The sequence below is a fragment of the Gossypium arboreum genome, chromosome 2 (genome assembly GCF_025698485.1).
Source record: "Gossypium arboreum isolate Shixiya-1 chromosome 2, ASM2569848v2, whole genome shotgun sequence".
Classification (NCBI taxonomy): Eukaryota; Viridiplantae; Streptophyta; class Magnoliopsida; order Malvales; family Malvaceae; genus Gossypium; species Gossypium arboreum.
Window position 1 is genome coordinate 50856406 of NC_069071.1, and position 13776 is coordinate 50870181.

At 32.7% G+C, this 13776-nt stretch overlaps 1 protein-coding gene across 1 annotated transcript; it reads right to left on the reverse strand.

Moving 5' to 3' along the window:
• Nucleotides 1-209: 209 nt before the first annotated feature.
• Nucleotides 210-2804, reverse strand: LOC108487517 (sm-like protein LSM3A). The gene is made up of 3 exons (XM_017791873.2): nucleotides 2559-2804; nucleotides 1535-1630; nucleotides 210-640 (listed from the first exon to the last, which is right to left on the reverse strand). Exons 1-3 carry the CDS (start codon nucleotides 2673-2675, stop codon nucleotides 560-562), a joined length of 294 nt encoding a protein of 97 aa, XP_017647362.1. The 5' UTR covers nucleotides 2676-2804; the 3' UTR covers nucleotides 210-559.
• Nucleotides 2805-13776: the final 10972 nt, after the last annotated feature.

The window sequence follows — 13776 nt, forward strand, 5'->3', positions numbered from 1 at the left end:
TTTACTTAAAAAATACATAAATTAATCTCTTATATATTAAGTCAAAGAGAAAACAAGTTCTTCTATTAAAAATTTAATTCATTTCTACTGTTAGAAACTAATTTCTATTTGTCATCATGAAGTACACGTAACGTGCCTAATTATTTCATCAACCACGCCAATTTTTAGCAATACAACAAATGAAATTTTTAACAAAAAAAAAAAATCAATTTACTCTTTGATCTAACGTATAATGATTAATTTGCTACTTTTTAAATTGAGAAAACAAAATACAATTTAACTCCTAGAAAAAGGACTTCCACAATACTTTTACCTCCAAAATTTATCACGTTAAGCATGAAAACTATAAATGGTGGGGGAGCATTATCCCTTCCATCAAAATGGATGAGCTTGAAAACGGTAGATCAACAAAGTCAATTGCCCAATGATCTAAAAAAGTGCAAATACTCCACTGTTCCCTAAATACGTAACAATAGGGTCAATTATAAACGAGCAATAGCTTAGTAGTAAATTTAGCACAAGGTGATTCCTTCGTGTGCTTGAAACTCCGTCCTCCCAATCAAGCAGTGCGTAGAGGTGGAGAAACCAGTATGACTCCATCTCCTCTAACAAAGAGGAATGGAACTGTACGCCTCGTAGTCTGAAACGGAGGGAGGAAATTGGGTCATCATCTAAAAACAATAAAAAACAAATCCTTTTTCTTTATCACATTCTGATTTGACTTGAAAAGTTCAAGTTCAATAGCGGCGTTAACATTTGTTTCTGCTGCAAATTCCTGATTCTTGCAATACCAGGATAAAATGAGTTCATTCTGTTTATCACTTGGCAAACACTTAAGTAGAAAAGTGCAAGGATAGAAATAGAACTGTCCAAAGGCCAGGCCAGGCTACAACCCGAACTTATTATTCTCTTTGCCTAGGCCTTGGCTAACCTAACCTGCTGGTCTGAATTCACTATTCAAATAATATTTTTAAAATATTTTTATAGTATTTATACATTTTATAGTATTTATTTCCAAATCTACCAAATAATTGATGGATAGAAAAGTCATCTTTTTCCTATTTTTCTACCTTTCTAATCAAGCACAAAATATATATTTTCTATCTTTTCACTATCAATTTTTCATATTTTCAATTTTTTTTCTACCCTACCACACAGTGTCTTAAAGTAGTTCCTTCATTAACTATCCCTTTAAGGAATCTCAGCAAAATGCACTTAGCTGTCGGTATCAGCTAAAGGAAACACTTCTCTTCAGATGAAAGCAGAAACAAGTTTCAATAAAAAGTTGAACTTCATAATTCAAATGAAAAACTAAATAACTTTGCAAATGCTAACACCAAACAAAACAAGCAGAAGCATTCTTCATGGAAAATATGGGCTTTAAACCTTAACATCAGAGATCTCAAGTTACCAGTGATCACTACAGCCAAAACTTATCAAACTCACATATCATCTATAATTCATATCTTAGCTTTCAGAACAGTTAATGCTATACTCCAAATTTTTGAAAAGGAGGCAGTGAAATAAAGCATACCCGAACAATCTCTTCATAGGTTTCATCATCTATTTCAACTGTTGTAACAATCTCTTCAACATCCCCCAGAATCATATTCAAATGCTGATCATATGCCTGCAAACCACATTAGAGAAGAACCGGGTATCAAACAGAAGGGCTACAACATTCTGAAACATTATGAGCAATTATATTGGAAAGTATTGAGAAAATAATTGCGAATTAATCAAAGTGATTTTGTAAGCACTAAAGAAAGCCATTGGCAATACAACAGTTTATTGAGACAAATAATATTATCACAATAATAGCCACATGCTGTAGTGAACCAGTGAATGGAATATGTTAACAAAACTAGCAAATCACGCGATGCATGTTTAGATTAGATCAACATTGCACTTTATCCAACCCCCAATATCACTAGTTGTCTACAAACCACTACATTTTGACTAAAAAATATTTAAAATATTATTAAAACAGATGGTGTTATTTGAAAGAAGAGAGGAAGAAAAACTGAGGATGAAGTTGGATTTGAGCAATACAACAATTCCATTTAAAGTTCAAAAATGATTTGATACCAAAGAACCTCAGCCAGAAGCATAGACTTTGTTTTGAAGTTCAGACACAGACATGAAAAACAAAAGGTGATCTAAAAGACTAGACTAGAACTTATCAGTGCTGTATGTCATAAATAAGCTTCTACACTTAACAATCATCCAATAAACTCACTCGTATGTTTATCCACGGAACAATTTCTTCTGAAGCTGCCAATTCAGAAAATATACTCATCGCCCAAAATTTTTAATCATTCCGTTTAGGCATTCCTTAAGCATGGCCGTGCAATCGACAGAAATTCATAAATAACGAAAATAAAAATTGCAATATCCAAAATGTGCTAACTTAAACTAGCACAATTAACAGAACCCAAGAAAACCCTAAAATGTGAAACCCTAAGAGCATCTGAACAGTAAAAATCGGAACCTAAAGAAGAACAAGTAAAGGGAACCCTAAAGCTTTATAATGAAAGCATAACAAAGTTAAAACGTACATGGAGCTTGCCACGAAGCTCGCGGTCGGAACGGAGCTTGACGTAAATACGCTCGTCGAGGCTAAGCCTTATCAGATCCAAGGGCTCCTTCACCGTGCTGTCTTCCTCGGTGGCCATTCCCGTTCGCCCTTTTTGTACACAAAGAGTAAACCAATGGTTTTAGCCTGCAAAAACAAAATTTTAAGTGCTACTGTTCTTCTGAGCGTGAGAAAGAGCCCGAATACATCTGGTAGAACCCGAGCACCCGATTTAACTGTCATTTTGGGCTTTGGCATTTTGGGTTCTAAACTTGGCCACTTTATTGTAATCGAGATGAACGTAACTAGATTAGAGTTACATTATTATAATTATAATCAAATCGAGTCAAAGAAATTAGTGTCAAGTTTGAATAAAAACATTATGATTTATTCGCAATTTTTAGATAGAGTTAGTCACATATAACAATTATCTGTATATAGTTTATTTTTCTTCCAATTAAACTTTTGTTTAATGGGAAAGAGGGTTCCTCATTTAGGTTAGTTTGAATTTTGTTAATTTATTCAATTAATTATTTAATTTTGTGCTTGTAATGATAAATTTTAATTCTATCCATTGATAAATTTGTTATGACTTCCAAGAAAAATAAACACTTCTAAAGATGATATAATAATAACAAATTATAAATAAATAAATAAAACATTACACAATAACTAAAATTTTATTAGCTAAAGATAAAGAATTTGAAACGATGATGCAAGCTCATTAATAATCTAAGCTCAAAAAGGAAAAATCATTTATCAACAACCACTAAAAATAAAAATAGAAACCCATAAAGAAAAAAATATCATTTTTTAGCCAACAACCCACCAATTTGCTAACGGTGACAATGAAGAAAACACAAATTGAGGGGAGTCATGATTCTAGTGAATGACTGCTCAAAGGAAGAAAAGAAAGTTCAAGGTAAGCAAGAATAATATTTTATTTCATGGAGTGAATTAAGGGTCGATTTACCCAAAAAAAGAATAAATTTAATTTCGCCTATTGGTTTTCTTTTTTAAAAAATTTTATTAATTTACGTTATTTTTGGAGATAAAAAGAAAATACGTCCTATAAAAGGTATTTTCAATCACATTAACTGAAAACGTATCTTATACAATTTATCTTTTTTGTCGATAGTTAAATATTAATGTTTTTGTCATTAAGACACGAGTTAGATTCTTCTCTTATTCATAAATGTATTTTTTATTTCATATTGTTTTAAGTTTTTTAATTAATATTTTGATATATTATCTCTTCATGGTTCTAATTTTTGATATATTATTTCATATGATTTATTCGCAAGTTTTTTATTTGAAATATTTATTTTCTCCACCTATATTGTGGGGTATGGTGATTTTAATATTATAAAATCAAATAATTACTTCAAATATCATTCTTATTTCAAATAAGTAAAATATTTCAAATATTATTGTTTTTCATCTATTATGGGTATAATATTTCAAATATCATTATGTTTATATGTGAAATATTTTAAATGATTATTTCAAATACACATACAAAAATATATAATATGTCAATTTACTACACTCATAATATGGATTGAAAAATAAATATTATACATATAAAATTTATTTACTGAAAATAATGATATTTGCAAAAACTATACGATTTTAAAAATAAAAATTATTATTTAAAAATATATTAAAAGATGAATTAAAAATAAAAAAATTGAAAACAATATATTTATTGATTATAAACATTAATTAAAAATTTTAAAAAAACTTGAAACAACATGAAATAAAAATATATATTAAAATGCTCATAAGAGGAATCAAACTTAGGAGTTAAAAGATGAAATCACAATTATCTAACATCTAACCCAAAAAAAAATAATGTGTCAAAATATTAATTAAAAATAAATAAATAAAACTTAAAACAACATGAAATAAAAAAAATACAAATGTAAATAGGAGAGAATTGAACCAGGACTAAAGAATAAAAGCACTAACATTTAACTATTTGACAAAAAAATTAAGTTATTAATTTTAGTGAAAATGTTTTTTATACGACGCATTTTCATTAGTACGACAATAAAAACGCGCCCTATAAGACGAGTTTTCCTTTCTGTCTCCTAAAACAATAAATATCAATAAATTTCTAAAAATAAAAACAACATAAATGATGAAATTTAATTTTTTTTCAGCATATATAGGTAAATCGACCGTGACTTAAGTGATGAATATCTACTCTTGAAAATAAGAATAGGGAACAAATAAAATAAGATTGAGGTTTATATATAACAGGTCCACATTAAAATATTCCAAATATATATAATAATAAAAATCTCCATTAGGTTTGTGAGTTATTTTTGGTATTAGAAATACTTGAAACTTAGATCACTTAATAATTAACGATTCACGTGATAATGATTGAATTTAATTTAATTTTTTAAATTAAACTCAAATAATTTATAAATATAAGTGTCTCAATTACATCTCTAGCCTCAACCTTGAATAAGTAAAAAAAAAAAAAAAATCATTTTCACTATTTTGCAATATTCTACAAAGTGAGTCAAAGTCTTGCATTGTGCAAGTTGTTTAGTCAACTTGTTGAGATGCACAAGGAGAGGCTAATGAAGAAGCTGAAAGAGTTGTAGTAGTTGAAGTTAGAGCTTAGGAAATAGGGTGGTTAACTTGTAACACTTCAAAGACCGTATTATTTTAGGAAGTGTATGAAAATTCGTGAAAACAAAATATTCGATTAATTACAATTTGTAGTAAAGTGACACATCAGAGAATTGTTATGAAGTATTATGAACTAAATTGAAAAGTTATTAAGTGATAAGGTATTAAAGTACAATTTTTCAAAAAAAGAAATCAGTGGAAAAATTAATATGAGATTATTAAGAGGGTATTCTAAACCTTCCATAAGAATTATTTAGTAATTAGATTTTATGAATTTTTTGAGTGCATGGGAATTATTGTTAACATTAGATTTTAGTTTAAAAACATGAAATAAATTATAGAGCACATATAACATCCTGTTTTTAATGATGTCCGAAACTGTGGTTTTGGGACTATAATTCTAACTGTTGTTTTAATAGGGTCAGAAGCGTGTAAATTATTGTACTAAAAAATCACACAAAGTTTAATTCCCAGGGAAGAGAGGTGGATCACAAGGATCTCTTAAATACCAAGTCTTTCCTTAGTCAGAATATTCCTTCTATCGTAATTTAATAGGACAATTAAATACTACTATTACACCCTCAAATATTGAAAGAAAAATAGGACAAGAAAGAACACAAGAATTTTAACGAGGTTCGGTAAATTATACCTATGTCCTCGGGCACTAACACCAGATGATAACTTTACTATCTCCAAAATATTACGAACAAATAGAATTCTTTAAGAATTCTCAAATGGGAGAAGAGAAAACTAAGAGAGAAAGATTGGTTGGGATGGTTGAAATGAGAAATGGTTAGGCCTATTTATAGTTGAGGTTTAGGGACTAACTTGCAAATGGCCTAAAAAAATTAGGGACCAAAATTGCAATTATCCCTTTCAACTTTAAACAACTTGCCAACTTTTTTTTCTTTCGGTGCCAATTGCACCTCCCACCATTTTTGACTTTTCAACACTTACCTTATTTGATTTTTCAACAATCTCCACCTTGAAGATTTGATTAGGATAATCACATCTTCACACATTTCCTTCAACTCCCCAAATTCGATAAAGCTATCTTTTGTAGTGCCTTCAAATGCGCTCTCGAGCGCCATACACCTGAAGGTGCTCAAATTCTCAGGATGTTAATCAAGTTCAAACAATGATTAAACTTGATTGTTGTTACCACCTTGGTCATCATATCTGCGGGATTATCTGTGTCGAAATCTTCAAGTAGAATTTTTCCTTTTCAAAGACTTCCGCACAAAGTGATATCTTACGTCGATATGCTTGGTTCTTGAATGATAGACTTGATTTTTCGCTAAATGAATAGCGCTCGATTGTCACAATATAGACTAATGTGACTTTGAACAACTCCCAAGTCTTTCAACAATCCATTAAGCCAAATAGCCTCCTTAATGACTTTCAGAATCGCCATATATTCGCCTCTGTAGTAGACACACCATCAGAGATCGTAAGGTAGACTTCCAACTCATGGGGCTTTAGCAAGAGTAAACAGATACCCCGTAGTTGAACGACGTTTATCTAAATCACCAGCAAAGTCGGAATCAACATATCCAACTACAAACTGACCAAGTGCTTCATCCTGCTCAAAAACTAAACCAACATCTACGGTTTTTCGAAGATACCGTAGAATCCATTTCTGACTTGCCAATGTCCTTTTCGAGGATCATGCATATACCGCTCACAACTCCAACAACTTGTGAAATGTCGGGGCAGCGTACACACCATCGCATACATCAAACTCCCAACTGCATTAGCATATGGGACTTTTGCCATATATTCTCTTTCTTCTTCAGTTTTCGGAGATAATTGAGCACTAAGTTTCAAATGAGAAGCAAGTGGGGTACTTACATGTTTAGTGTTTTCATTTACACCAAAACATTGTAATACCTTTTTCAGATATTGCTTCTGATTCAAACAAAGCTTGCCTCTCTGTCTATCTCTACTTATCTCCATGCCGAGAATCTTCTTGGCCTCACCTAGATCTTTCATCTCGAACTCTTGATTCAACCGAGCCTTGACTTATCTATCTCTTTTGGCTCTTGAGCGATTAACATATCATCAACATACAAGAGTAGATAAATGAAAGATCCGTCATCGACTTCTGCAAATACACACAATTGTCATATTTGCTTCTTGTGTATACGCTTTTCATAAAGCTATCAAATCGCTTGTACCATTGCCTCGGGGATTGCTTCAATCCATATAGCGATTTGTTCACTTACAAACCCAATTTCTACCACCAGCATCTGTATCCTTCGGTGAGTCATATAGATCTCCTCTTCTAACTCACCATGCAAGAAAGCCGTCTTAACATCAAGTTGAGCTAGCTCCAAATTCAACTGTGCTACCAAGGCCAACAAAATTCTAATGGAGGAATGCTTCACAACAGGAAAATACATCATTGTAGTCAATTCCCTCCTTTCGGCGTAGCCTTTAGCTACCAACCTTGCCTTGTAGCGAACATCTTTCTTACTAGGAGATCCATCTTTCTTTGCAAATACCCACTTGCATCCGATTGCCCTTTTACCTTTCGGTAATTGCGCCAACTCCCAAGTATTGTTCTTGAGAGAGATTGCATTTCTTCATCCATGGCGCTTTTCCATTTATCACTTTCTAAGCTTTGCATTGCTTCTTGATAAGTGATAGGAATATCATCATCAACAACGGAAGGCGCGAGGCCACCATATCAATAAATCGAGCGGGTTTACGAATTTCTCTCCTTGGCCTTGCAAGCAGAATCGGTTCTCGTGTACTTAATGGTTCTTGGGTCGAACCTCTTCAACCTCTAATTCCTCCATTGTGGTGGAGAATTAGACTTATTAACTGGGCAAATCCCCATCCGCTCAAACTCCACTGTTTTGGAGTACACTCCACTGCTTTGTGGAGTATCGCTTGTCTGAATATCTTCATCTGCTACCTTTTTCAATGTGGCGATTCATCAAAGGTAACATCTACTGCTGAGATCATTTTCTTTGTGCTTAGCACCAAAGAAAAATCCCTTCACTCGAAGTGATTCCCATAAAGAGAGCTTTCTTTGCCCTCGGATCTAACTTTGACTCCTTCACATGGTAATATGCGGTGGATCCAAACACATGTAAGGAATCATAATCAGAGGCAGGTTTTCAGACCATACCTCCATAGGAGTTTTTCTTTCTAATGCGAGATGATGGCAAGCGATTAACAAGATGGCGGCGTATGTCACACCTCACCAAAATTGCTTGCCCAACCCAAAGATTGGACAACATACATCGAACTTTCTCCAGAATGTTCGATTCATACATTCTGCCACTCCATTCATTGTGGTGTATCCCTAAGCGTGAAGTGTCGAACAATACCATACTCTTGGTACACATCAAGAACGGATCACTTTATATTCCCTCCATTGTCCGTCCCTAAGCCGCTTGATTTTCTTGCCGATCGGTTTTCGATCATAGTTTTCCATTTAAGAAAAACTCCAAGCACTTCATCTTTAGTTTTCATGGTATACACCCAAAATCTTCGGAAAAGTCATCAACAAAAGTAACAAAGTAGTGTTTTCCTCCCAACGAAAGTGTTTTGGAAGGCCCCACACATCTGAGTGAACATATTCCAAAATACCTTTTGTATTATGGATAGCGATGTCAATTTCACTCTCTTTTGCTTTCCCGAACACAATGCTCGCAAAATTTTAATTTGCAAGCCTTTGCACCTTTCAACAATCCTTGCTTTGCTGAATTTGCAAGGATTTTTCATTTGCATGTCCCAACTTCATATGCCACAACCGCATTGAGTCCAATTCTTTGTTCTTAGGAAGCTGCAATGATCGCTTCAATAAGCTGTACTACCTTGGTAGTAATACAAGTTATTTTTTCCGATGCCCTTCAATCTCACAAGTCGCCAGATGTCACTTCAAAACCCCATCTCTCATAGTAACAATGAACCATTGGATTCCAAGGCTCCCAATAAGATTAGATTTTTCTTCAAACCGGCACGCATCAACATCGTTAGAAATCTGGTTGATCCATCTTGATTCTTTAATTGGATTGAACCTATCCCAACAGCTTTCTGAGCATTGTCATTGCCCATATAAACAACTCCTCCATTTAGTTCTACTAAATCGAGAACCACTCCGGTTAGGGACATATGATAGGTACAACCCGAATCCAATATCCACTCATCGAATGGAATGACGATGATGATGCAACCGATGATAGTTCGAGTCTTTGGTATCATGCTTTACAACACAAGCATCTACATGACTTTTCCCTTATTCTTGACTTTGGACAATTTTTCTTCCAAATGGCCTTTCTCATGACAAAAGGCACATTCATCTTTCCAGTCTGGATTTTGACTTTGATCTCCCTTCGAGTTTTCTTCCGAGTGTATGAACGACCTCGGACTACTAAAGCTTCAGTATCTCGATTGAGTTTTTGTTTGTCCTTCTTTCTCTGTTCATAATCGTATAAAGGTCGCATGACTTCGCCGAGATATATCACTCCGCCATGAAGTAGAGTAGTTTCTAGGAACTCAAACTCCTCGGGAAGTGACCCCAACAACATCAAAGCCAAATCTTCATCTTTGAATGTCTCATCCATATTTAGCAAATCAGTGACTAACTGATTAAATTTGGTGATGTGATCATTCATTGTGGTACTTGGGACGTAAGTGAAGCGAAACAGTCTTTTCTTCAAGTGGAGCTTATTTTGACTGTTTTTCTTCAAAAAATTTTCTTCAAGTGCCACCCACAACTTATTTGTAGAAGTCTCCTTTGAAAAAGCATACCTCTCTCGAGAAAGGCATGATCGAATTGTGCCACATGCCAACCGATTGATCGCCTTCCAATCTTTCTCCTGTACATCATCTGGTTTCTCTTCATCAATGGCAATGTCTAGACCCTGCTGAAAAAGGGCATCTAGAACCTCACTTTGCCACATACCAAAATGGCCCGTGCCATCAAAGATCTCCACGGCCAATCTTGCATTTGCAATTGTCGGTCTTGTCCACATAGACGATGTTGAAGCTCCTACATCGACCTTTTTCTCCATAATCTTTCAATATACCTAAGGAAATCTTTTACGATGTGGAAGATCGGTTTAAGCTGCAACCACAGAGCATACTACGATTAACCTTCTGACTCGATACCACTTGTTGTTTCAATAGGGTCAAGCGTGTAAATTATTGTACTAAAAATCACACAAAGTTCAATTCCCAAGGAAGAGGTGGATCACAAGGATCTCTTAAATACCAAGTCTTTCCTTAGTCAGAATATTCCTTCTATCATAATTTAATAGGACAATTAAATACTACTATTATACCCTCAAATATTGAAAGAAAAATAGGACAAGAAAGAACACAAGAATTTTAACGAGGTTCGGTAAATTATACCTATGTCCTCGGGCACTAACACCAGATGATAACTTTACTATCTCCAAAATATTACGAACAAATAGAATTCTTTAAGAATTCTCAAATGGGAGAAGAGAGAAAACTAAGAGAGAAAGATTGGTTGGGATGGTTGAAATGAGAAATGGTTAGGTCTATTTATAGTTGAGGTTTAGGGACTAACTTGCAAATGGCCTAAAAAAATTAGGGACCAAAATTGCAATTATCCCTTTCAACTTTAAACAACTTGCCAACTTTTTTTTCTTTCGGTGCCAATTGCACCTCCCACCATTTTTGACTTTTCAACACTTACCTTATTTGATTTTTCAACATTAACAAACGAGTCAGTAAATATTATTAATTTAATATTTACGAGTGTATATTAAAGGTCATACTAAATTTTAGTTATGAAAATTTAATGTTTAAATAGTTAATTAAGTAAAAAAAGGATTAAATCGTGCAAGTTGTTAAAGTAAGTCATTATTAAATTATGTGTTGTATGGTTATATAATCAAGAATGGAGGGTTTTAATTAGTAAATTGACATATTGAAAACATAGTGGATGGTAATGTAGTGGGTTAGTATGAAATTTGATTTAAAAGAAAGGTTAATTAAGTAATTTAATAAATAAGTAAAAGAAAAGAAAAGAAAAACTAAACTAATAAAATATTATATCATATTTCTTCTCCACTACCACTGAAATTGGAAGGGGAAAAACACCATTGTTGCATCCATAAGGTTCGACAAGCTATAAATCATTGCATGGTATGAATTGTTAACCTGTTTTTAGTCATTTTTATGCTTTTGAGTTCGTTTTAGCTTAATCTAGTTAATTCGAGGGTTAATTTGTAAAAATTTTAAAATTTTAAGGACCTAACATGAATGACATAAGTGTGTTTGTGAATTTAGTTGATTGATTCTTGAGTTTAATAGTTAAATAGAAGTATTTTATAAAATAGTTTTGATGATTTTATTGTTTAAGGATGAAATGGTGTGCATGGTAATTATTGTGAAATTGTGTTAGACAAGGGTTGTAGTGAGGTCCTATGAAATTCGATTAGTTTGGATTTTGTCTATTTGTGGTCAATTTGTGAGTTTTTAATTTAAGGACTAAATTGCATAAAGAGTAAAACTTTAGGGATAATTTTGGAATATGATGTTAGAAGGACTTAATTTATAAATTTTGTTTATTTAAGTTTTGGAATTGTATTAATGAAATGAAATTACTATTTAGATCAAGAAACAAACCAAGTGGAGTTGAATCATGGGAAAACTAAAGGAACGGAATAGTTATCGATTCTTGCAACAGTTTTTGGTTAGGCAAGTTCGTAAGTTAATTTAATAGTTAATTAATTGATGATTTGTAATAAAATGCTTATCTATATATGATTGATTCATCAAATTCATTGGATTGAGAAACGAGAAAGACCATGATTGAAAGATATCATAGCATTTTACCTGAAATGTGTAAGACCATAGTTGAAAGATATTATGGCAGTAAACCGAAAATATGTAAGACCATAGTTGAAAATTATTATGACATTTAATCCAATACAAATAAGACAATAGTTGAAAGATACTATGGCACCACATCGGTAACGATCAAGACCATAGTTGAAAGATACTATGACACTACTTTGGGAATGCATAAGACCATGGTTGGAAGATACCATGGCATCCTTTGGAATGATGAATTATTTGGAAAGGTACATCATTGGAGTGAATATTTCATTAAACTATCGAGGTTTGTTGTACGAAAATAAATCAAATAGACATATAGATGCTTTATGATTCAATGCATAATTAAGTTTAAATACTCTTGATTTAGCCAATTATGTTACATTCTATACGAGCTTACTAAGCATAAATTGCTTACACTGTTTATATTTTTCTCTTGTAGATTTTGAAAAGCTTGATAGTTGGAAGATCGAGTCCGAATACACACACTATTTTGTTCATCATCTTAGTAGATGTTTTGGGTCATTTGGTTCTTTTGGTTAATTTGTTCATGTTTCTATGTCTGGTACTTGAAATGATGATATTTTGTAGTCATGTATATATGTTTGGTATTTTGGTTTAATGGTATTGTAGTAAATGCTTTCAGTCTTTAGTGGATGATTTATGATGATAATTATAAATGTTGTTTAAAAGATGTGAAGAAATGAAATATGATTGCAATCGTAAACCAACTAAAAATTCGACAAAGGCAAGTGTACCTATCAATTAATAGTATAGCTGCGGTGAGCACAAATATCGTTCCCATGAAGACTAAAAGTACTATAATTACTGTCTTTCCATTATTTAACTAAAAAATTAGAGTTATTGATTAAAACTAAAATTAACTAAAGAACAGGACAAAGAACGAATAGGAAAACAAATGATTAACAACCAAGAAGCGAAGCAATACCCAAGAAAGAATCCACCTAGATTTCATTTGTCAGTATTAATCTGAATTAAACAATTTCTTCACTTAATATCTTGATTCGTAGAAATCCTTATCTCTTTTGAGAGTAAAAGCAACTATCTCTAGGTTGATTAATTAAAATTTCTTTCTAAGTAAAACCGCTATTATCGCATTAACTCAATCTATAGATCTCCCTATTAGATTTGACTCTAATCCGGTAGATTTATGTCGTCCTATTTCTAGGATTGGATGCAACTCCACTCAATTATGCTAGATCTACTCTTAAGCATGGTCTATTCCTCCTTTGATTTAAACACATCAAACATGGATCAATAATCTAGAAATATTAAACAAATAATTAAGCACACATAATTGAGAACAAGATCCAAGTATTTATTGCGTAAAAGTGGAAATCAAATAAGAAAATCCATCCTAGGTTTCATCTCCCTAGGTATTTGGAAATTTAGTTCATGATAGCAAATAAAAACATCCTAGAGACAGTATAACCACAAGAAATAAAGAAACTCATAATAAACTTCAAAGAAATCAAAAGGAGATCTTCAATCTTGATGGAAATCTACTTCAAAGTTAGCTTCAATGGTGTTTTCCGAGTTGTTTTCTTGAATATTCTATGATAACTCCCTCCTATCTTCTTATTTGTGTTATATATAGGTCTTAGAATACCCAAAAAACCTAAAAATTGTGTTTTCCTGCATGTTTGGAGTGTGATTCGTGAAATCTACATGGTATGACACATGGCCGTGTGGCAGCCCGTGTGTAATGACTC

Excerpts from the sequence above, each read along its gene's own strand:
- LOC108487517 (XM_017791873.2), bottom strand. The coding sequence starts at position 2,675 with ATGGCCACCGAGGAAGACAGCACGGTGAAGGAGCCCTTGGATCTGATA. Across the intron at positions 1,631-2,558 it reads AGCTTCGTGGCAAGCTCCAT|GCATATGATCAGCATTTGAA; the intron begins GTACGTTTTAAC and ends TGTGGTTTGCAG. Across the intron at positions 641-1,534 it reads CCTATGAAGAGATTGTTCGG|ACTACGAGGCGTACAGTTCC; the intron begins GTATGCTTTATT and ends CCTCCGTTTCAG.